The sequence below is a fragment of the Plectropomus leopardus genome, chromosome 9 (genome assembly GCF_026936395.1).
Source record: "Plectropomus leopardus strain MGB_pleo_1.0 chromosome 9, ASM2693639v1, whole genome shotgun sequence".
NCBI classification, from domain to species: domain Eukaryota; kingdom Metazoa; phylum Chordata; class Actinopteri; order Perciformes; family Serranidae; genus Plectropomus; species Plectropomus leopardus.
In genome coordinates, this window is record NC_142184.1 from 12,739,443 (window position 1) to 12,762,074 (window position 22,632).

The 22,632-nt window shown below is 41.5% G+C and overlaps 1 protein-coding gene across 1 annotated transcript in view; it reads left to right on the forward strand.

Annotated features, from left to right (window-relative positions):
- LOC121946868 (cadherin-4-like) overlaps positions 1-22,632 on the forward strand; it is a 301,746-nt gene that overhangs the window by 250,548 nt on the left and 28,566 nt on the right. The window contains exons 7-10 of the mRNA XM_042491671.2: positions 4,390-4,534; positions 7,361-7,533; positions 11,194-11,331; positions 20,157-20,342. Coding sequence (XP_042347605.1) covers positions 4,390-4,534; positions 7,361-7,533; positions 11,194-11,331; positions 20,157-20,342 — 642 coding nt within the window. The remainder of the gene's footprint in view (positions 1-4,389; positions 4,535-7,360; positions 7,534-11,193; positions 11,332-20,156; positions 20,343-22,632) is intronic.

The following is a 22,632-nucleotide window of genomic DNA, read 5'->3' on the forward strand; positions in this document are numbered from 1 at the left end:
TGTATTCATATGGGGATCCAGTCTTGACTTACAGTCCTGGTGAGCTGGCAAGCCCAACCTTTTAGTGGGGGCTGAGCAGATTTATACCCGGGAGAAACTCCAATCAATGAGGTGATTTGTTAAGAACGGCGGAAGCTCGCTAAAGGCTGCTTAAGTTAAACTCCATGTTTGTTGTAGAGGAAAAGTGTTAGTGGGTGTGGAATACTAATTGCAGTGAGAAACAAGATGCGACAAGGTAAAGATGTACATGTAAACAGATCAAGAAAGGTGTTGCACTTCAATTAAAGGTCCCTGATACTAGATGCTGTGGGAGCAACAGGGAAGCAATTAAACTGGATTGTATATTACATGAACATCCTGAATTTCAAGATTTTATTTACTAAGCAACATTATCCTGCAGAGCAACAAGGCAGATAAAGTTAGAATTTGACTTTGTGCTCTTTCTTTTGTTTACTTCATATTTCATGCAAGGACAGAACAAAGTTACGGTCTAGTTCTTTTTATTTCAAAAGAATAAGCAGTCTGAAATTCAAAACCAGCCATGCAACAAGATGCATTCTTATGAGGGAAAACCTTGGAGCTTCTGGGTCTGCTGTTATCTTTATCAGGATGCTGCCTCTTTGCCAAACGCTGAGCGCTGCCTGGTACGGTCTGTTTTCTCCCCCTGCCTTTCTAGATAATAACTTTAATGTGGACCCAGAATTACATTTTGCCTTCTTTAAACATGGCGGTAATCTCTGACTCTTGCTGTTATTGAATTAGGGTGTGGGTGCAAGCAGGATGGAGGGATGAGGGTGGGTAGAGATAAGGGGGCTGGCTCCTTGCCTGTTACAGCAAAGCGAGATGGGAGATGCGATGGCAGCATGCGGATATTGGGTGCAGGACAGATCAGACAATGCAGTGGAAAAAGTAAAGTCAAATTAACCTCGGGGGGACCTGAAGACGCGATTTTGGTGGAGGTGCAGAGTGGGAGCAGACGGCCGAGAGGAGAGGATGGGCTGCAGTCGAGGGGATCTTCACCTCTCCGAGGAGAAGGAACCTATGGAGAGAGCAGTTTATTCTATTTCCTGCCACAACAAGCCTGTAGGCTATTTTACTTATCTGGCTGTTGTGTTCTTGCAGTCGCCAGGTAGCAGTTTTCCCATCAGGCACGCTCAGATGTAAAGAGCACCATTCCCTCAATTTTTTCATATATGACGGGGGAAAAAAGTGCTCATGTTACAATTTCTCATCTTTCTTCTTTATCTGTTCCTAACATGTTTTCATTTCTCCTCACTTTTCCTTTCCTCTTCCTTTAGATGAATATCCATAACATGGAATAGGTGGAGGGTCCTTCTACTGAAATTGATTGCTGACATTTTAACTGAATAAATATTTACCAGCCTATGCGGTTAGGAGCAGGATGTAGATAGTATCTGAATTCTGCTCTTTCCCCCTCTTGTATGATATAAACTAAACATCCCCGGTGCTTTCAGCTGACAGGAATATCACTGAATAAGTCATGTTCAGGGATATAAACATTCCCGGGTAAGGTGAAGTGAATCAAAACAGCTTTAGAAGGAACCAAGGAGTTCATTTTGAAATGCCTTTTCATTCTGTTAGTTTGACCTTCACATATAAAGTGAAAAAACAAACGTCAAGTATTTATTTAAACCCAACATTTCCCTGATAATTCAGTTATTTTCTCCACTCTCATTTTCATTCATTCAGTCCTTTTTTTTTGCCTCCCTCCAGACTTCATAAGAGAGAAAGCAGTCAAGACACATTTTACAGCATGTATTGATTCCAGTAATAACTCCATGTCCAAACTTTGTGAGAAATCCTAGTTGGTGATTCCATTGATCTGAACACAGCTGAGTTGAATTTGAGATGGGCTGGTGGTGTTTGTGGAGTCAGACGAAAGTGAGGAGATTTCAGAACTCCTTTCAAACAAAACCAGACAGAATGTTGGCCTGGGATCCAACACAGTGATCCTGAAACAGACACCTTGCCTTTACAGTGGAGCCAGCTTCCAATAAAATAAGATGTTTCTTGTTTTGGTTTCTGCTGAGATAAAAACTTCCAGGGACTAAGTGTAAAAAAAGATAAGAAGTGTGGAGAAAGTACATGATTGCAAAGACAATTTCTCTGCAAGAAAAATACCCAGAATTTCCCTCCTGACCCTCCCTTATGTTGTTGTTTAGATTTAGGAAATCTTTTTGAAACTGTTATACTGTATCATTCAATAAAGCCCGTGTATTCATGAGCAGAGTTAGATGACTAATTCAGTAAACAGTGAAGAGGTGATTTTCTGTTTGGCAGTAGAGGTACTGTTAAAGTAGTCACCTTGAAGCACAAGAAGACTTTTAGTTTGTTGGTGTTTTATTTATGTTGCTTTTCATTTTCTTTTGTCCACTCATGTGAGCAGAGGCAGTTGGGAATACGCTGAGAGGATGAGGGCGTCCATCCCAGGAGTAATATGAAGAATTGATATTTAAACATGCCAACAAGTATTAAAAGATGTTGTTTGAGTATTTAAATCTCTAGCCAAAGATACAATAATGAAAATAAAACAAATTAAATAATGCATGACTTTATACTGAAGTAAAGTCTGAAATAAAGTTTTAGACGCCAGAAATCAGTATGTGTCTCAGGAACACTGACAACTTATGATGATATTCAGCTGAAGTGTTTTTGTGTCTCCACACCGAGGACAGCCATGGCCAGAGGCAATAAGTTTTCAGGTCGTCTGTCCATCTATCATGTTTTTTTGAACGTTATATCAAGAACACTCTCAAATTTGACACAAACGTCCACTTGGACTCCACGATAAACTGATCAGATTTTGGTGGCTGTGACCTCATGTCTGTCCCATTCTGGTGAATGAAAAATATAAAACACTGTGAGGGAATTTCTCTAAATTTGGCCCAAATTTTCACTAGGACTCAAGGATTGATTCAATTTTGGTGGTCAAAATTCAAGGTTTCTGTGACATCACAAAACACGTATTTTAGCCTCAAGTCAAGAGTTCATCATCATGAGAAAATATCACACAAACGTCGAACAGGATAAAATGATCAAGTGATGACATTTTATATCCAAAAAGTCAGAGATCAAGTTTACTGTGACATCATAATGCTCTGCAGAACCACCTTTCTGCCCATTTGTTTAATACCATAACTCAGGAACACAAGGGAAGACATTTGGTCAGATACTAAATAAGTGACAGTTATCTTGGGCACCCACCTTAAAACTGTGCTGACGTGTGCGAAGAATCATGTTTTAGAATTCAAAGCTTCTTTGCAGAAACATCCATATTTGAAGAACTGTAATGGTTAAACATGTATCTGGACCCACATGGATGTGAAACTATGCCACCTTAGAATGATAAGGTTCTATCTGACATTTGTTAGTTGAGTTATTCATTTATTCTTATTCAATAACAACTTATGAACATTATGTGTTGTGTTTCTCTGAAGTTATATGCAGTTTGGGACTTTTTATTTAGAAAACAAAAAGGTTCATATCATTTTGGCTTTTTTGAATGCAAAACTTTGAAGCTCAATATCTCAAAACCACTTAAAACACATATAAAAACTTATATTTGTAAGATGGCGACTTATAAATGCAACTTGGTTGGTTGGCCAAAGTATACAACCAGGAGACACAATTCCAGGTCATTACAATAAAATTGCATACCTTTCACCTGTTAATTATAAAAAAAACTTTTCATGATTTCTTTTCCAGATTGTACAACTTCAGTAACTTGTAGAAAGGTGTCTAGGAGGAAATTGTCAGTAAAAGATGAGAATTCCTGCAAACTGTCCTGTTACTTGCAATAAACTTAATTTAAATCCACATTTAAGTCCTTCATCAGGTAAAGTGAATGAATATAACACATTCCCAAAACATATATAGATAATGTTTTCTCAGGTTAGGCCAATGGGAGACCATGAGCTATCACTGAAATCAGATGATTTGACAGTGTGTGGGACTTCTTTTCTCTTACCCATGATCTCTTTTCTACAAAGCACATGCAGAGGAGGCTGAAGCATTCACTCCTTCCTGAGTACTGTCTGTAGACGTTGCCTGTCAGGCTTGACAAACTAAGACCGTAAAAGTGGCAGAAACAAAAACAGGATTTTGAAAAGCAAAAGGGATGATCGTCCTCAGCAGAAATTGCACCCTTGATGTAGATAAATGTTGTTAGATGGATAGAACCTTGTACATTCTGTGAGAAATTATTTTTTTCATCCATCAAACACCATATATTTACCCTAAATAATTTTCTCTGTAAAACCAATACAAGCACTCGCTGAGACTCATCATACATTATTTATCAGTTCATTACTTCCTGCTCCCATAATGGTTATAATCTAGCCTCATTCCTTGTGTTTTTGTGTCTCCCAGCTACGAGCCCATGCCGTGGACATGAATGGGAACCAGGTTGAGAACCCCATCGATCTGTACATCTTTGTCATCGACATGAACGACAACAGACCCGAGTTCAAAAACCAGGTCTACAATGGCTCTGTGGACGAAGGTTCTAAACCAGGTAACAAAGCGTGGATGGATGAAACAAGAAGAGAAGTATTTATTATAAAAGATTAAAGAAATGTTTGAAGGGGTGATTTGTTTGGATACGGGTGGACAGAGGCGGAGTGACTCGTAAATCAGGAGAGAGTGGTGTGCTTAAATGTATGACAAAACCAGTGAATCTTTGATGCAACAGAGAATTTTCCATTCCCCTTGATTTAGCAGACAGACGGAGAATCTGTCTCCTACAGTGGCTTTTCATTTAGTCGACTGGAGCAGCGGCCATAAACCAAAGAGGGTGCTCAGGCTGGAGAGGAGATTGAGGATTAAATGTACCACGCTGTAGCACCACTGGGTCATTTTATGTCTAACCTCAGAGCGGAAGAATCACTGAGATGAGCTCTCTGTGTGCAGGCGTGTGTGCGTATATGCGTGTGGGTGTGTGTGCGTGGGGGTGTGTGTGTGTGTGTGTGTGTGTGTGTGTGTGTGTGAGAGGGCCTGATGAGCCAGAGTTTATTGCACCAGAGGTGATCTCAAGAGGTGTCCAGGCTCTCATTTCCTTTTCTTTCTGAATTTCTTCCCCTTTTTTTCCTCTCTCTTTGCTGTCGTCCCCTCCCCACTCAGCCTTGTCCCACACAGCAGACAAGTCTCTGTGGCATGCATGACATTCAACTGAACAATAATCATAAAAAAAGGAGAGTTTTAGAGTTTAGAGCTCCAGTGGTTTCAATGGAAGGCCAATTACAGACTTGAATTAGTTTTCAAATTAAAGAGTCATTATGGGGACCTAATCCTGTCAGGCACAGCTTAGGATGCCCGTACAAAGGGTCCACATTAAACCCCCTAAGAGTGCAGCTTAATGAAATTACCCCGGCGATGTGTGACACATTGTGATTCTTCATCTCTCTATCCCTCCATCTCTAGGAAAAAAAGGTGACGGGTGGAGAACTGAGAGTCACTCCACTTGGAATCAAACCAAATATGGAGTTTGTCCTTTATTTCTCTCTTTTCCTCTCCCTCCCTCTGTTCCTGCTGGCTTTTTTTCCCCTCCCTCGTCTCACTGAGAGGCCTTTAGAGTGCTCCCTGTGGCCGAGTCATTGACAAATGTTGCTTTGAAATGTAATGAAGTTTGAAATGGGAGCTGCGGTTACAATTATCCTCGGACAGGGGCTGTCACTGGCATGATATCACTATCTCTGGCAATTAGAATCGGCTGTGAGAGAGAGCTAGAGTGAGAGGGAGAGAGAGATGGAGAGATTGGGTGACAGGCAGTGATCCCACAGAGTTATATGAGTGTGTGGAGGCAGCAAACAAGTGGTGCATTCATGGAAGGATAGTGGCTTATTCTCTCCAACAGAACTGAGTCTGCATATACTTTACGTCTGTGCCTACTTGTGCTTGTAGGAGGAGTGATTACTGTTTAGAGAACAGGTTTCAAAGAATTTTAACGGCGTAAGCAAATGTTATCAAACGTCTAGACTGTTTATCAGCTTGTTTTTATGTGCATAGCAATCAGTAGAATAATGTGATTAGCAATTTTGTCTAAAAATCTACCTACAAGAGTCTTCCATTTTGGTCAGTTAATAAGAAATGGTGTGCACAATGTTTGCAGCCTGTTTAGTGTAATCAGTAAATGCAAAATATGATGTGTTATGTGGCCATAAAATCAGATCACATTTCCATCTGCACATGTTGCAAGTCTTTATTATGTACAAAACAGGTGTGCAACATTTCTGCACTGCTGGCATCAATATGTAAAGATCAATTATAGCAAGTGTTATCAAACTGTTATGGAATATCCAAGTGGTTTAATTAGCCATGTTTATGAGCAGATGAACCAATATCAGTGTGATTATTACCAATACAGTATCAGTCAGTGACATCTGTTCAGAGGATAGTTGTCAAGGCCAAATAGTGCATTGTACAAAGAGCATTTTATAGCTGCTACTTTTTTTGGTTTACTTTAAACTATCTGATAAAATACACAGAAGCACAAAGTTTTCAAAGCTACAAAGTGAGTCATTTATTGTGGGGAAACAATCGTACGCTTATAAAAATGAGAGTGAGACTATAGCCCAGGGATACTCATCTTGTTTTGTACAAGGGCTCACTTTTGCTAGCGGCCAGTTAATAAACAATCATCAATAATTAATTTATAAATAATAATCCTGAACCTCTGTATAAGGCTTCGGGAGCTCCTATCTGGCTCTTTTTTTTTGATAAACAATCTTTATTTTGATACTTCTTTGGCTTTTTAGCTTTCACCATCTTGGATTTTTGAAGCCAGAAGTGACCAAATTTGGACGAGAAGGTGGAGCTGTGGATGCGCGAGGGAGAGCCTGAGATGATGCCTAACAGACCAGGCAGCCTGTCGCTCTAAGTGCTCACGCCCTGAATTATGCATAACTTTAAGCCTCAGTAAAATGTATACAGGTGACTTAGATAAAATATACTCCTCACACAGTTGTCATAAATGTTGAAATTAGCTTAAGAGACCAAAACAGCATGTTTATTTCTGTTGCAAAGTTAGCCATTTTGCCATTGATTCCATGGAGATTGACTTGCTTTTGATGCCAGCCTCGATTGGCCATAAGAGGAACTGCAGCTTTTGGCTTAGTGTTGCCTTAATTTTTCAGCCCCTGAAGTGGCTTGTTGGTTGTACCAGACCAAGTAAGTTTACAGCAGCAAAGCCTCTGAATGCATTTTATGAAATAAGATTATCTTTTACCCTTCTTTTCTAAAAGGGGGATTTTGTAATATCATTTTTCAAAAGTTGCCTAGCCGTGTTTGCTTTTGGCTGCTTGGATATACCCTTTATGTTAACAAATATTTTTTTCTTTACTAGGAACGTATGTGATGCACGTTTCTGCATTCGATGGTGATGACAACACTACGGCTAATGGAATGGTGCGCTACCGAATCCTGTCCCAGACGCCGCACAGCCCCATCCCCAACATGTTCACCATCAACAGCGAGACCGGAGATATTGTGACTGTGGCACCAGGTCTCGATCGAGAGGTTGGTCTTCTCTTTTTTATAAAGAATTCACAACTCACCTTCAATATTTCACAAAGTTAAAATCCTAAAAAATCAAACAAGAAAATCTACAGAAATAAATATTTTACGATGCTTTTAGTCATTAAAATCTGTGAATGCTTGAGTGGTGTCTACGCAGTCTGAATAAAGTATAGCTGGCCAGATAATTCACCTTTATCTTCATTTATGGAGCCCAGTTCATGACAGAATTGTTTACTCTGATGACACTCTGAGATGCGACTTACAAATGTTGTCTAGCCATTTGTCACCACACACACACACGCACGCACACACACACACTTAATTTTTTTTACAGTAAATTGCCTTCTTCTGCGGTCACCTTGTTTATGGAGCCATAAAAGTTGTGACAAGATCCAAATGTGTTTATTCTTGCGACATGGATGTGCCAGTGACAACTCTGCAAAGAAATCTCAGAGACGGATCATCCTACTAAACTGTCACCAGTGACAGACCTATTAACAACACATCACGCTGCAGTGGGCTGTGTGTGTGTGTGTGTGTGTGTGTGTGTGTGTGTGTGTGTGTGTGTGTGTGTGTGTGTGTGTGTGTGTGTGTGTGTGTGTGTGTGTGTGTGTGTGTTTGTGTGTAGGTTTGCCTGTGTGTTTGTGTGGTAAAGATAAAGTGGAAATATCTGAGATAGAATGCCCTTGACACCTGTCAGACAAACACAAAAGCCCATATAATCACATCTACACTCGATAAAACACAGGCAATTGAGGGGAAAAAAAGGAAAACTGAAGGGAGCAATAGAACAAAAACAGAGCTGGGCAGACGGGGTATTACAATGAGTTGGGAGGAAGTGAGTGTGAATTTGGCAATGAAATAGGGCGATGGAGACAGAGAAGCAGGATGAGACGTGACGGTGCCAGAGGGAGGGAGAGAGAGGTACGAGCGGAACATGGAGAAAAAATGTCTCCGCTGAACTGCTGCTTATTTTTACTCTGTTTTTTTCTGTGTACTGCTAATCCAGCCAGTCACCCCTAATGTAGGATTAAACTCCAACCCCCATGATACGCACAAAAACATGTTTGTATTGCTAAACTTGTGAAGACCCATACAGCAGAATTCATTCCAAGCCCTTAACTTTTTTCATCTCTATCTACTCAGGGTAGTATTACTGAGAGCTCTTCTTTTTTGGGGAACAACCTGCTTGCAGTTTCTGCTTTATGCACTTCACACCTGCAAGATGCCAATTACAACCTCAGCAGCTCCAGTGGAGTAGATTTGCATGAAGTGCCTTGCTGAAGGGCACCTCAGAAGTGGTAGTGTGGGTGGGGCAAGTGCTGCTGTCTCACTTTCGCCAGCCAGATATAGATCCAATAGAAAGGTGAAGTCCCTTCCATTTCTGTGGACTAAAATGGTACCTTATTTTGGAAAAAATACATACAGTAGTCAGTGGTGAGAGAGAAATTATTGTTTTATCTGAAAGAAGATTGATTTGAAAGCCAAGAGAGCTGTGGTTTGCTGTAAAACTGTTGAAGTACGACTAAAATACTTTATCAGGCAGATTACACAAGTCACGTAGGTGACTTCATTATGTGACACATTTGTGTGTGGAACAAAGCTTAGCTAGCTAGCTGCTGTAGGTGGCACATATTGTGTGAGACAAGAGATGTAGTTCACTGACTGGTTATACACAAAACTAAACAATACTGTTGCAAACTCCAATTTTCTTGACTTTCAAAGTTATGTTTTAAATTAACAAACAAAAATATGTGAAATTCATGTCACAGTTTAAACAGGATCAACAAGGTATTTCTCTATTGATGTTTACTACCATGCATTTTTTTTCCAGAAATAAGGTCTCATGGGGGACATTGGAAGGGGAGGGATTTTGCCTCTCTATTTACACCTTGAATTGGGTATCGAGAATCAAGGAATTTCAGTGGTATTGGTATGGACCACTAAATATCTTGGTTCTGTGACATGCCTAATTTTAACCTAAACCTGACTCTAACTTTAACCTTAAAACCAAGTCAGAACAATCAAACAGCCTTTTGAAGATGAGGACCAGCCAAAATGTCTCAAGGTCTTGAACCAGAATTGGCCCTTAGCATGACAGACATACAATATCGCCCTCACACACACACACACACACACACACACAATATGTGCACAGACATAAACACATAACACCAAAACCTATGCATTTCTCAACAGTACAAATACATTCATGGGATCGCACTAGCTGTGCCTGCAGCATACACGTGTCCTGCAACATTTTTTTCTTCTTATACAGGAGACAAGATGTCTCAAACCTGCAGGAAGAAAAAATGGAGCTTATTTATTGTATATAAACTTCACAGAAAGATGCTACACAGCACACAGTGGTGCCTCCCTGGTCCACTTTTAGTCAGCACTTTGGCCCTTTGAAACTTTGAAAGTTTCTGCATTTCCCTTCCCTTCTTGGGCTGGGGTGTTAGAGGTGTTTGGTGCTAGTAAAAAATAAGGAAAACACACACACACACAGGCATCTATTTTTGGTAGTCCTCCTCCCTTGCGCCTTGGCTGCATCCCCTGCTGTCTCTTATCCTCTTCTCTGTTCTTCACTTTTGAAATGTTTTCTTCCTCTCCTTTAGAAACTCCCACACTGATTCTCTTCTAAAGGTTTCCACTGGTCTGCAGTGGAATTTTAAGAGCTTGTTGACAGTAACAGACCTCAGTCCTCCAGAGGAAGCTGGGTATGCTGCGGTGTTGTTGCAATGCTGAGAGGTTCAGAGGAGCTCTACATAATTACTCCCTTGTCTAATTAGTGAGAGTGTTGTGTACATGCTGTACACTGGCTGATGGGACAGTCAGGCAAGCACTGCCTCTAAACAATATATGGAGAAAGAGAGGTGTGTGTGTGTGTTTGTGTGTGGGTATGGGTGTTAATGAGAGTGTGTGCACAGGGTTGGAGTTCAGCATATCGTCTAGCATCAAGATGAGAGGAACTGAGAGGAGCTGTCTAATCCTTCTGATGTGCCGTCCTGGCCTAATTGGGATATTTACTCGGTAATTAGCAGGTGAGAGAGACACTGGGAATGTAATTGGGAATCTCAGTGACGAGACACATTACCCAGACAGTCGGCTCCCGGGCTCCATCCTTCCTGCAGCCCATTAACTGCACCGTGGGACAGAAGAAGAGACAGAGGATGCTGGCAGAGAGAGGGAGTGCACCCAAGTACAAAAACACAAATAAGAGAGCCATATTTCAGCTTCCAGTGAAGTGACACTGTGCCATTTCAAAAGATGAAATGGCATTTATCATTCTGTGGTATTATTGCTCTGTAGATAGTCTATTAATCTCTGTCAGTTGGATCATTGTCTTCACATCTGTCCATCTGTGGCATTGAATAAGTAACGTCTTTGATGACGTACCCATGGGGAGGCTTCAGAGTGCAGCCGTCAGATGGTGTGAAGTCTGAATACGTTCCGCTGAAAAGGTTTCAACTCAGTCGAATGAAAGACTTCACCCTTGTGATTCTGTGTTTCAGATGAGAGCGTGGACAGCTACTATAGAACAGAACACAAGATTTTTTTCTCCTCTGGGAGTCACACTCCGTTGTTGTTGCTGTAGACTGGAGGAAAAGAAAGCTTCTTGCAGATGAATAACCACACACTTTGTTTTTCTTTTTACAGAAAGTGTCCCAGTATACCATCATCGTGCAGGCCACGGACATGGAGGGCAACCTGAACTTTGGCCTTTCCAACACAGCCACTGCCATCATCACTGTCACGGACATCAACGACAACCCGCCCATGCTGACCTCCAGAACTGTGAGTTGCTACAAATAAGGGAGTGTGGGGAGAGGGTAACAATTCAGAGGAGGACACGGTTTGGTTTCAGAGAAGGGGGGCGGAAATGATTAGTACATCGGATAAAAAGAAAACAAAAAAAGGCTAAAGATCATCACTGTTACATGGACAATATTTCTTCAATCTGATCGAAATCATTTTGATCAGAGAGTCCAAGTTTACTTGGATGCTAAATAAAGTGATCTGATAAAATGTGTTTTTACTTGCCCTAAAGCATTTAATCAGCATATAACTTTTTTGACTCGTGCAAAGTGGTTCTGCCAACAGCAAGTGTCTAATCTGCAGGGAATATAACACAAGAAGAAGAGCAAGTTTTTTTTCCAACCTTGTTGAAAATATTCAAGTCATTCAATTCTTAAAATATAGAAGGAACAAAAGTGATTCCATCTGTTAATACAATTTAATATTAAGTGTAAGCAAGGTTTTTTCCTTTAGTTACAATTTACAGATGTCCTCTGAAACCTGACATGCAGACTGTCGGTGGACATTACAATTTACTGATGTCCCCTAAATGTCTCATATGCAGCCCACTGCTACCTGTGACTCCACAGTTCAGCATATAACAACGTGACGTAAGGCTACTTTTTTAAAAAATCAGTGAATAACAGAGCACTAACAGAGCAGTAATTATTTTTTTAATGTATGAACAAGAGACACGTAAAACAGCTGTTGTGCATGCACCCTGAACGTCACCTAATACCAGAGACATTGGATAAACCAAGACAGCTCACTGTAGATTCATTTCCTGTATCTGTATCATGTAGCTTTTGCCACTTCCCCGCCCCTTTAGGAGACCAGCGGCGGTCCTGAGTCTGTTCATTCCAATGGGAAAAGTGAATGAGAGTACAGATTATGACTGTTCCCTTAATCCCATAGTCACTGAAGTAAATATTAGACCCATTTGTCACAAGCCCCAACCCTTCTAAACATTCTGACACTGAAATGGCTTTTTTTTTCAGACAGTCAAATCAGGAGAAAATTAACTTTGTACAAGACATGTCTCTGTTTTTGCAACATGCTCCCACATATACTTTTGCATTGTTTTGAATCATATTTCATCCATCCACACACCGTTTACAACAGTTCAACCAGCAGTGGGAGTATAAGGGGGAGAGACGACCACACCCACACAGGAGACCGGAAGACAGGAAGTGTATCAGTAATTATTAAGCTGAATCACGTCACATCGGACGCTATCTGTCCATGCTGAATCAGTAAAATATGAATCACTGTTTCATCATGTGAAGAAACCACACACCTATCAGCTGTGGTCTCAGAGACATAACCACCAAACAGATGAGCGACTTCCTAATTCCTTATTGTTCATATTCACATCAATACTATTTCAGTTATGGATATCACTGTTGCCACCATACTTTATCATACCACCATCGTCACTTTGTTAAAGGAGCTAGCTGGCTAGCGAGCTCTGCTGAGAATCCTCCATAACAATGCTTTTCAGAAAGGTTCAGCTCCCTGGTGATCTCCCTCCAGCCACCTGATTGTTTTTATAATAAGATGAGAATTAATCATGCAAATAACTCCTCTTTTGAAACAATCAGCCCTTCCTGGTCGGTTGTGGCACTTTCAACATGACAAGAATAAAATAGAAATGAGGCGGCCGACAATTGATCAGCTGGAAACGGCATTGCTCACAGACAGAACGTTCCCATAAAAATCAGTGTAATCAGAGTGGTTTATTGGCTGACCCTCACTCACATCTCTTTTAGTCAGCACACAATGTTATATTACTCCCACATTGGGCAAAGATGGGCCCAATGAATACATGGATTATCAAAGGTTTGCACTGGCACTCTCAACCCGATCGAAACGGTTTCTTCTTATTTCAGTGGCATTTTGATTCAGATTGAGCTATTATTGTGATTTTTAGTGGAATATTATGGCCCATGTAAACTCAGCTAGTGACAGACATTAAGGATGGGAAGGAAGGAGGAGGAGGAGATGAAAAGGGGAATGAAAATGGAGGGAGGGGTTGAATGAGAAAAGAAGAAAGGAAATGACTACAACACTGTCCTGTGATGTTACAAAGGAAGATTTACACAAGGACAGTGAGGGAGGGTTGTGAAGTGCAAAGGGTACTTTCTCATTTCCTTGTAGAGGATGCACAGGCGCATACACATGCCCACACACACACACACACACACACACACACACACACACACACACACACACACAAGGAAAAAACTAATCCATATTATTGACTTTCATCAGCAAGAAAACTAGAGCCAGCAAATTGTTAATGACTGTCGTGATAGTGATATTTAAAATGATGATTACACTACAGAAGGTCGTATTGTGAGTGTGGTAAAAATTAAAAGTCCAAAATAATGTACCGTACGTAATGTATCAACATGGCGCAATTCAGAAACATTGTCACCAAATTATTAAGCAAAGTGCAAGATTTGGTGTTTTTTGAAAAAGTTTACTCCATTGACTTAATCTTAACTGTGGTCGTTTCTCTCACTGCTGCGTGTGTTTAGATGTGCCAGTGAAACAGCTGAGGTGGCAGCCGTATGTCTCATCAGCAGCTGTAGTGGTGGAAAAAGTTCTGAGCTATTATTATTTGTATGGTTTTTAATGAAACCTCAAGAGTCCATTTTTTTATTTTAGAGACATGCATTTGTTTTGCAAGGTAAAGATGGTCAAAAGTGGAGCCTGCATTCTTGTTTTATGTTATGATGGAAAATCTTTCTAGGTGTCAGTTAGGCTTCAGGTGATTCAGCATGTGTGATTTGCTATCAGTAGCGATGAGAGCACAGGCCTGTTGGGTAGATAAGGTGCTTAGCTTTGCAACTACAGGGGGAGCGGCTGAGGCGGTATCAGCACTACAGTAAGCTCGGCTCTCTTTGAGGTGGTAGCAGAGGAGCTAGCATTAGCATTTGCCCTGGGGGCTATTAAAACCCTTATGATGATGAGTTAGCACTGGCGGTAAGCATGTGTCAGCCACAGAGCTCATCAGAGAGCTGCTACATCACTCGCAGCAGGAAACGTACAGAGAGAGGGCAGAGGAAGACAAAAAGATACACACAAAGGAGATGGTGAGCAAAAGGAGAACAAAAAGGGAGGAGGCGTGCATGAGCGGACCACCGTGTAGACTCAAAGATGAAAAATGAAGAGAGAAAAGTGATGAGAGAATGATGGGGAGAGGAGAAAGAATGAGGGATTATTTGGTCACAGGAGCTATTTTCTAAAGCAGCAGTGATAAAGCAAAGTCATGCCCTGTTGTAAATCAAAGAGCTTTCCTGACTCGGCATCCCGCTCAGATTTAAGATTCTCCACTGATGGTGGCGTATTGATGATAGTGGCCAGTAATAGATTGATATTCTCTTACTATATTCTGCCGTGTTTAAGTGCATTTCCATCATCGCCACAGAGGGAAGTTAATACCATCATGGATATTGATGATAAACTTTAGTGGAGGTTTTGGAGCCCCGATGAGCAGAGCACTCTTCCCCTCTCCCTTCATAAATCACCCATTTTAGTGGCGGGATAACATAAAAGCCATTTTGTTGAGAATGCAGGCCATTATGCAAATATTTAGTGTTTGCAATAAACCCCATAGATCTTTCAATGTGTCCCAGAAATATAAAGTTTGGGGAATTTGTCTTTAATGTTGATGATTAATATTTCATCACGCCTATCAGAGGCTGCCCTATTTTTCAAGGCGGCAAAGGGTGGTGCACGGATGGGAAAGCTTTGGGTGCTTATTCAGGGCTGCATACATGCTCTGCATTATTTCTTTGATGCAGATAGATGATAGTGAAAAAAAAGTTTTTCATCCATTCTTGTTTATTTTATGCCATGCAGCCCTGCAACAGCAACCACCGATCTCACGTGGTATCGGGTGTTTTGTATGAGCAGAGAGATCTACAATCATGCAATCAGGGGTGTCTCTGTGCGCTGTAAATTCTGACAAGTTGATCTCACTTACAAAAAAGTTAGGAAACTGATTGCCTTGAAAAGTAAATAAGTAAATAAAACTATAAATCTTAAGTTATGTGTAGTTTATACCTAAATGTTGACAACACATTACACTTGTCATTTTTAAGCTGGAACATCTTCACAAAATTAAATTGATCATGATGAAGAGGATTTTGATTAAGTCAGGAGATCTGTTTTGTTAACATGTTTAAAAAATATACAAATATGATTAAACTTGGTTTACTGAAGTTGCTAACAGTTCATTTAACTTGTCTTTTTTAAGCTGCAACAATTTAACAAAATTAAGTAAATACAACTTAATTTTAAGGTAGCTAATCAATTAGATATAAAGTAAACATAATGTCAGACTAACTGATATTTACTGACATTTTTCAAAGCAATCAGTTTCCCAGATTGTTTTTTAAGTTAAAATCGTCTTGTCAGATTTTACAGTGAGTGGGATTTGCTGCAGCACTTCTGTCTTTTACCATCCTCACAAAGTTCCTATGATTAAGTTCCCTGTCACTTCTCCTCTCTCTCCTCTCGCATCCACTTGCCTCCTTTAGTCTTTGCCCGCTGCCAAAATAGTGACAGAAGGGTGAGGGTGTTGGCAAGAGGTGTTTTGTCAAGTGCTGTGAGAAAGCCAACTGCACTCTGTGCCAATCACAGTCAAAGAGCTCGCCCCTCCTTCTCTGTAGTCCAGCAGTTGGAGACGAGATACAGTATCATAGAAAGAAAAACTGCCTGACCAAAAAAAATCTCTGCAGTAAGACACCATGGTCATGCAACAATTCACTGTTCAAACAAACCCCATCACAGCGCACAGTACAATACAGCGCAGTATTCAGCTAATCAATCATTGAGAGAGTGAAAGAAGGAGAACAACCCCAAGGTTTCTCCAAGAGAGACTGAAATGCTCTCTGTTCAAAATCACAAATGTTCACAATCCATTATTGACTACAACGCCACCACACGTCAAAGCTTACCGTCATAAAGATAAAAGCGGGAGTCTTAAAGAAATGGAACAATCATTCGGTTGAAAGGAATATAATGGAGATTTGAGAGGACCTGCTGGTTTTTGAAAAAAATATGTTTTTCATTTTAAATTCTTATTGGAAAGCTAGCTCTCAAATACAACATGAGGACTTCAGCGGAGAAATAATGTTGTATTCTTTTTTATGAATGGGTTATAGGTATTTAATAGGGGAGGTAGGTCCATAAGCCATATTTGGCCTCTAACCTCTCCTGAACAGTGCTTTAACTTTTTAATTTCCCTTTTGTCTTTTTTACACATTTATGTGCAAATTAATCAAGTAAATCAAAAATGTTCACATCTCCTGTCTTTACTTTATTTTGATATGTTGCAAGCAGGCATTAACTATTTCCAATATGCACCATCTGCCACCCGTCAGGGGGGTCTGTGGAGAGAAATTTTTAGAAACTAATGAGTGCAATTGACCACTTGAAAGCATTTTTTAGACAACTGTGTGGGATTTAGCAGTGAGGTTGCAGTTTGCTTGCAGGAGAACTATGGTGGCCAAGCTGAAAACACAAATGGTTTGTCACTTTTGGGCTACTGTAGAACAACATGGCAGACTCTGTGGAAGAGGACTTGCTTGTTATGTAGATATAAAGGCTCTTTTTAAGGTAACAAAAACACAAGGATGCTTTGAGGTGATCATAAACCAAGTTGAAAACGTTGTTACGAATATTATATACCATTTCCACAACAGATGCCCCAAAATCCTATACAATGGACCTTTAAGTCTTATAGATATATATATACTTCATTAAATGTATTCTGCCTGTTTTTAAGGTGTCTGTTCTTACTCGCCTCCTCTAAGTCACCTCACCTGCCCTCTTGTGAATGTAGGCTGTTGCCTCTCTCATTCACCTCCATGCCCCCTCTGCTGTCATTTATCTCTTCTCCTTGTCTTTTGCCTGTTACAACAAAAAAAAAACATGCTAAAAGGAGCAGCATGAGGTAATATAATATAAATATAAGTGTGTCGGGACTATGCTAACCTTGCTAATGTTACGTTGCTCATGATACCTCTAAGTCAGATAATTAGCAAGCCCTATAATTAAGTGCCTTTTCCTTTATGTTGCACTGGAAATGAACATGGGTGCTGTTCCATCATCTTTTCGGTCAGCTCGCGTTTGTTTTTGTCCTTCAGGTGAATGTATATATACATGAACAGTCGGCACTGGCGTGTGCCAGAAGTTTTTAGTCTGTTCCTCTTTGAATGTCTTGCCTCCAACTACCCTCGTGACGTCTGAGTTCACAGGCCTCCAGAGCTCTCACCTGTCTCTCCCAGGCGCAATATTGTAAAATGCACTTGAGATTCACTTTTGTGCTTTAAATTAATGCCTATTGATCCCAAATTTTATTCAAATTATAAGAGCATGAAAATGGATGAAATCCACCCTCCAAAGTGTATTTTAATTATGTCCCATTTGAAAGGCAATAAATACTACAGCTTCTAAAGTTTGGCATCGTGAACACTTCACAATCGCAATTTAAAATCACAGATTATTTAATTTCAGTAATGGAAAGTAAGTTTTATGGGACCGACACTTGACTTCCTGTACCTCCAAAATAGTCTTGTGAGTTTTACCATTTTTACAGTGAACTAAAATTAATTTGCTAAGTGACTATACTGATAATACAGTTTTATGTGTAGGGAATTAAAGAAAAAACTTCCCTGCCATGTAAGATTTCCTATGGGAAAAATAAATAAGTCTTTTATTACTGGAGCTCTGGATGCCTCAAGTAACCCCACCCACTCCCCCACCCTATAAAGAGATAATGAGAGAAGAAATCTTAAACTGGGGTATTGGCATTAAGAGCTGTGGTGGACCCTTCAAAGTCTTCCATCATATCTGGTTAACTCTTGCCCTCACTCGTTACTGTGTGCCGAGGAAGAAGATGCTCAAGGGCCCTTAGGAGCTCAAGAGCCATCTCTGAAGTTTTATTTTATTGAATTGGCATCGGGGAGTCCCTGAACCGATCCACAGTAATAAACTGCTCAAGCACACACACACACACACACACATGCACACACCCACACACTCACACACACACACACACACTGACTCAAACATACGACAGCCTGCCTACTTATCCAATGCAGGCAGTGCATCAGGACCACCCGGACTTGTCTGTTGTCTTAAGAATGTCATTGAGTCTCTGAACAGCTCTCCTGACGCAGCCCCCTAATCTGCCCGCTGCTGTCGGCTGTTTGCTGGGTGATGCGAGGGTTGCCAGGCAGGGTATTATGGTCTGTTGGAGTGTTTGGTCTGGGGCTTTGCTCTTTGATATCCTACACTCACATAAGCGGCTCAGTGGCTCTTCCACGCCTGTTACCCATGGTGACACGGTGACTATAAGATGCCACATGCCTGTTGCCTCCAGATGAGTTGAAGACACGCCAACATGCTCACCTTCTGACCCCACGTTATTGGTTAAGAGTCAGTGGGCTGTCCGTGTAGGCGGGGCTGCGGTCAAATTGAGTTTTACAGGGTCACGGTGCAGTCGTTGCTGTTGTTGGTTCGTCTTTGTGGGCTTTATCCCCTGAGCCTGCACAGCTTTGATCAATCCCCACCATAACAGACATATGACAGACAGCGGCTCACTCCTCATCAGGCTTATCAGGACAGAGCACATGTGTTTGTACAGCACAGGGACAACTAAAAGCCACTCGTATACACTCAAATAGCTGTTTTAACCCTCCCCACTGCTGGCTTCTTTCTGTTCATCCATTCTCTCCTCCTTTGTCACTCTGACTTTCAAAGGAATGAAATATTATTGCTCGTGAAGAATGGGAAAGCAGAAAACACTGAAACTGGAACAATACCCCTGTGTGCATGCACTTGCTGGTGTGCAGCTGTGTTTACTGTGTGTTTACCACTCAGCTGTAAAAGCAAGATCATTAAACTTACTCTACCTGAAAACCTGAAAGGAGGACTGGCTCTATAAAGAAAAAATGAAAATGAGAGACAGGGGCTCAGTGTTTTGTTTTTTTTTTGTAGAAATTGCCACAGTCAAATGGCTTAATGGATCCCAAAAGACTTCAGCTACAGTCACAATAAAGATATTTTAAATCAGCAGATCACAAGCAGTGGTCCTCGAGACATTTTTCATATGGGTGGCCAGATGGAAATCTTAAAAATCTTGGGGTTGCAAACCAAAACTTTAAGTGAATTTAAGGGATTCATTAATGCTGTTGAAGTATATAGGCTAGTTTAAAACTATGTCAATATAATGTAGGGATGAGCGCTCAAGTACTTTTTGGACGTCAGTATTCAGAGTAGAGTACCGGCCACTGCCGCTCCTACATTTGAACGTGACATTTACATTATGACTTTTTTTTCTATGCAAAATAGGAAAAATGTTATTTAATTACTGCGCTATATTGTTGTCAGAGTTTATTGGGGCCGTAAAACAGTTGACTGTCGGCTGCTAATGTCGGCTGCTGCCCCATATAAACGGAGTCCCTTGCAGTGGCTTGGGTTTGGCGCCAACCCCTGGCCTTCTGTTGCACGTTACCCCCCCTTTCTCTCCCACCTCTTGTATCAAAAACGGCAAAGAAAAGCCAAAAAAATACCCATTGGAAATGGCCATTGGAAATGGCCATGACAAGCTATCCCAACATGGTTGATACTAATGGATGCATTGGGTTGTCTAGTTTCACAAGATACCACTGGCTCTGTGGTAGCTTTAAAAAAAAGAATGAGTGCAAAATAAGCTCTTACAGACAGTAACATTGACGTCAGATTATTTTGCCTGACCCCTGTATGGGCACATTTGATCATGAGGTTACATTTTACTCTTCTTTCTGCAGTTTTCCGGTGAGGTCCCAGAGAACCGAGTGGATCTTGTGGTGGCTAATTTGACTGTGATTGACGCTGACCAACCGCACTCACCTAACTGGAACGCCATCTACAGGATCATCAGTGGGGACCCATCTGGGCACTTCACTATCCGCACTGACCCTGTCACTAACGACGGCATGGTCACCGTGGTGAAGGTAAGACACCAGCCTCTCAGAACACGCTCAGTTTAGAAACAGTGTCGTGTCTTTTTCTGTGCAGACTGTTGGATCCCCTCTGGATTTAAGCACAAGCAATAATAATAGACCACAGAGTTAAATGGGGACAGGCCAGGGTCTTTGCCTTTCATATGCCCCCTTATGTCCAAATGAGGGATTGGAGGCCGCTGCGCCCTTCAGAAACACCTCCTACGTATACTCACACACAGGCTTGAACACAATGGCTGGCGAGACCACTGTAGCAAATTAGATATTGATTTCTCAATTACAAAGGCAACGGTTTTTATACACTCATAATGTTCTGGCTGCTGTGGTAAATGACAGCAACAACAAAAGCATGTCTTGTAACAACCTGCTATGTAAGTGTTCAACCTGTCAGACAGAGGCTGTGTAGAAGGGTTTTATCCCACTTAGAAAGAAATATAGGAGACAAAAATAAGTAGGGTGTGCATCTGTGTGTGCATGTAAACTGTGTCCTGTTGAATAGCCTTTAGCAATTGTATTTCTGTGTTCATCCATGAGTGGCTCACTATAAATGTGCTTATCATGCCGCATGTGTTTTGTGGAAATAACTTGCTTATTCGCGACCCTGAAGACCCAGGGGTATTCCAACTCGTGCATCTGACTCCTGCAAATCACATCTCACGTCCTACAATAATGTTTAAAAAATAGCAATAACATCGCCCTGTAATTCCCACAGCACCCTGAGCAATGAGCATTGGCATTTTGCTTCTCTTCATTATCTCTAGATGACTGCCTTTTATAATCCATTCCTCTCACTCCCTGATGTAAAATTCAGCAGGCAGCCGGGTAGCCATGAGCTTCCTTAGAGACCCATGGGAGGTTATCAGGAAATCATAAAATAAGAGACAGGACACCCCCCGGGAAGAAATGTGAAATAGACTGTCTCAACAAGTAAACAGAGGGGCTTCAGCTTGCTCCGGGAAAAGTGAGCCGGAATGGTACATATCACACTCGATATGGGTAAAGTCAAGAAGCCATAAGAAGGTGCTACCTTGGTGTTCCTATTTTTACCAAGGCGTGTGCGGTGGCTGGTACAGACACATCACATCACACTGACACCCAGGTATTCGGCAATCTCCCACGAGGGACCTGGGCTCTTCTGTAAACAAGGGCTCAGGTCTTAACCAGAACATGTCACACATTTACACTGCTCTCTGGGGAGTTTATGAGACTCGTTCTCATTTTGCTGCACGGTAATAGAGCCAGTAGACAAACAAGCATGCATAAAAATACACAAACAGAGCCTCTTGGTTTGAATGAGTCATTAAGATATGCAAATCACAGCTTATGATAAACATGGAAGATGACAGGGGATGTGGAGAGGAGGAGAGAAGTGAGGCGAAGACAGATTTGAAGAGCGAAGCGGATTGAGAGATGCAGACTCGCAGAAGGGCGTTGGTCCCAAAGGGGGCGGCGGGGGGGCAGAGGTGAGAAGACGAGAGGGTATGGAAGTTGGAGTCCGGCAGAACAAATTAAGCAAGAGGGAAAGAGAGGAACGAGTGAAGCGATACAGAGATGTAAGAAGTCATGGCTCATGGGCAAAAGATGGAAACCGTGTTATTGACCTCTCACCCCTCTGGCTCCCCTCAGGGTGTGTGTGTCCGAGTGTGTATGAGTCTTTCAGTTAGCCTACAGCTATACTCTAGACCCCCCCGTGCTCTGAATACCACTGGCCGTAGATCAAAGAGCCTTGAGCGTGTTTTGCCTGTAAATTGGTTCCCAGAGCACCAGTGGGGTCACACACGAATACACACCTTTGTGCCTGCATTTACTCACAACAACGTGCATACACACACAAACACCGGTGCCCTTGTCAACAATGCCGCCTGATTAGGAATGCTTTTTTTTTTTTATATCAGAGCTGTCACACTTTCCACTGATAACACTCAGGCAATGCAACATACAGATGTGCTCAAAGTCATTAACATCACCATCAAACACCACAGACACCAGCCTTGCGGCGGTAATCATCACCAGCCTATTTAGAAATATGCCAGCAGGACCTACAAGCACCGTATTTGTTCTCTTTTTTATTTCCTCGCTTGTTGTTGTTGTCATTTGAACCTGATCGTGTAGTCTTCATTAGGAGAGCACGGAACTGTCACTCTGGTTTAGGCTCAGCCGGTAAAAGCCCCTGTAGAGCACACATACACACACACACACACACACACACACACACTGAAAAGGCAGAGCCATGACAGCACCCTATGAATAGTCTAAGCCCTGCTGCCTCTTCTCAGGGTGT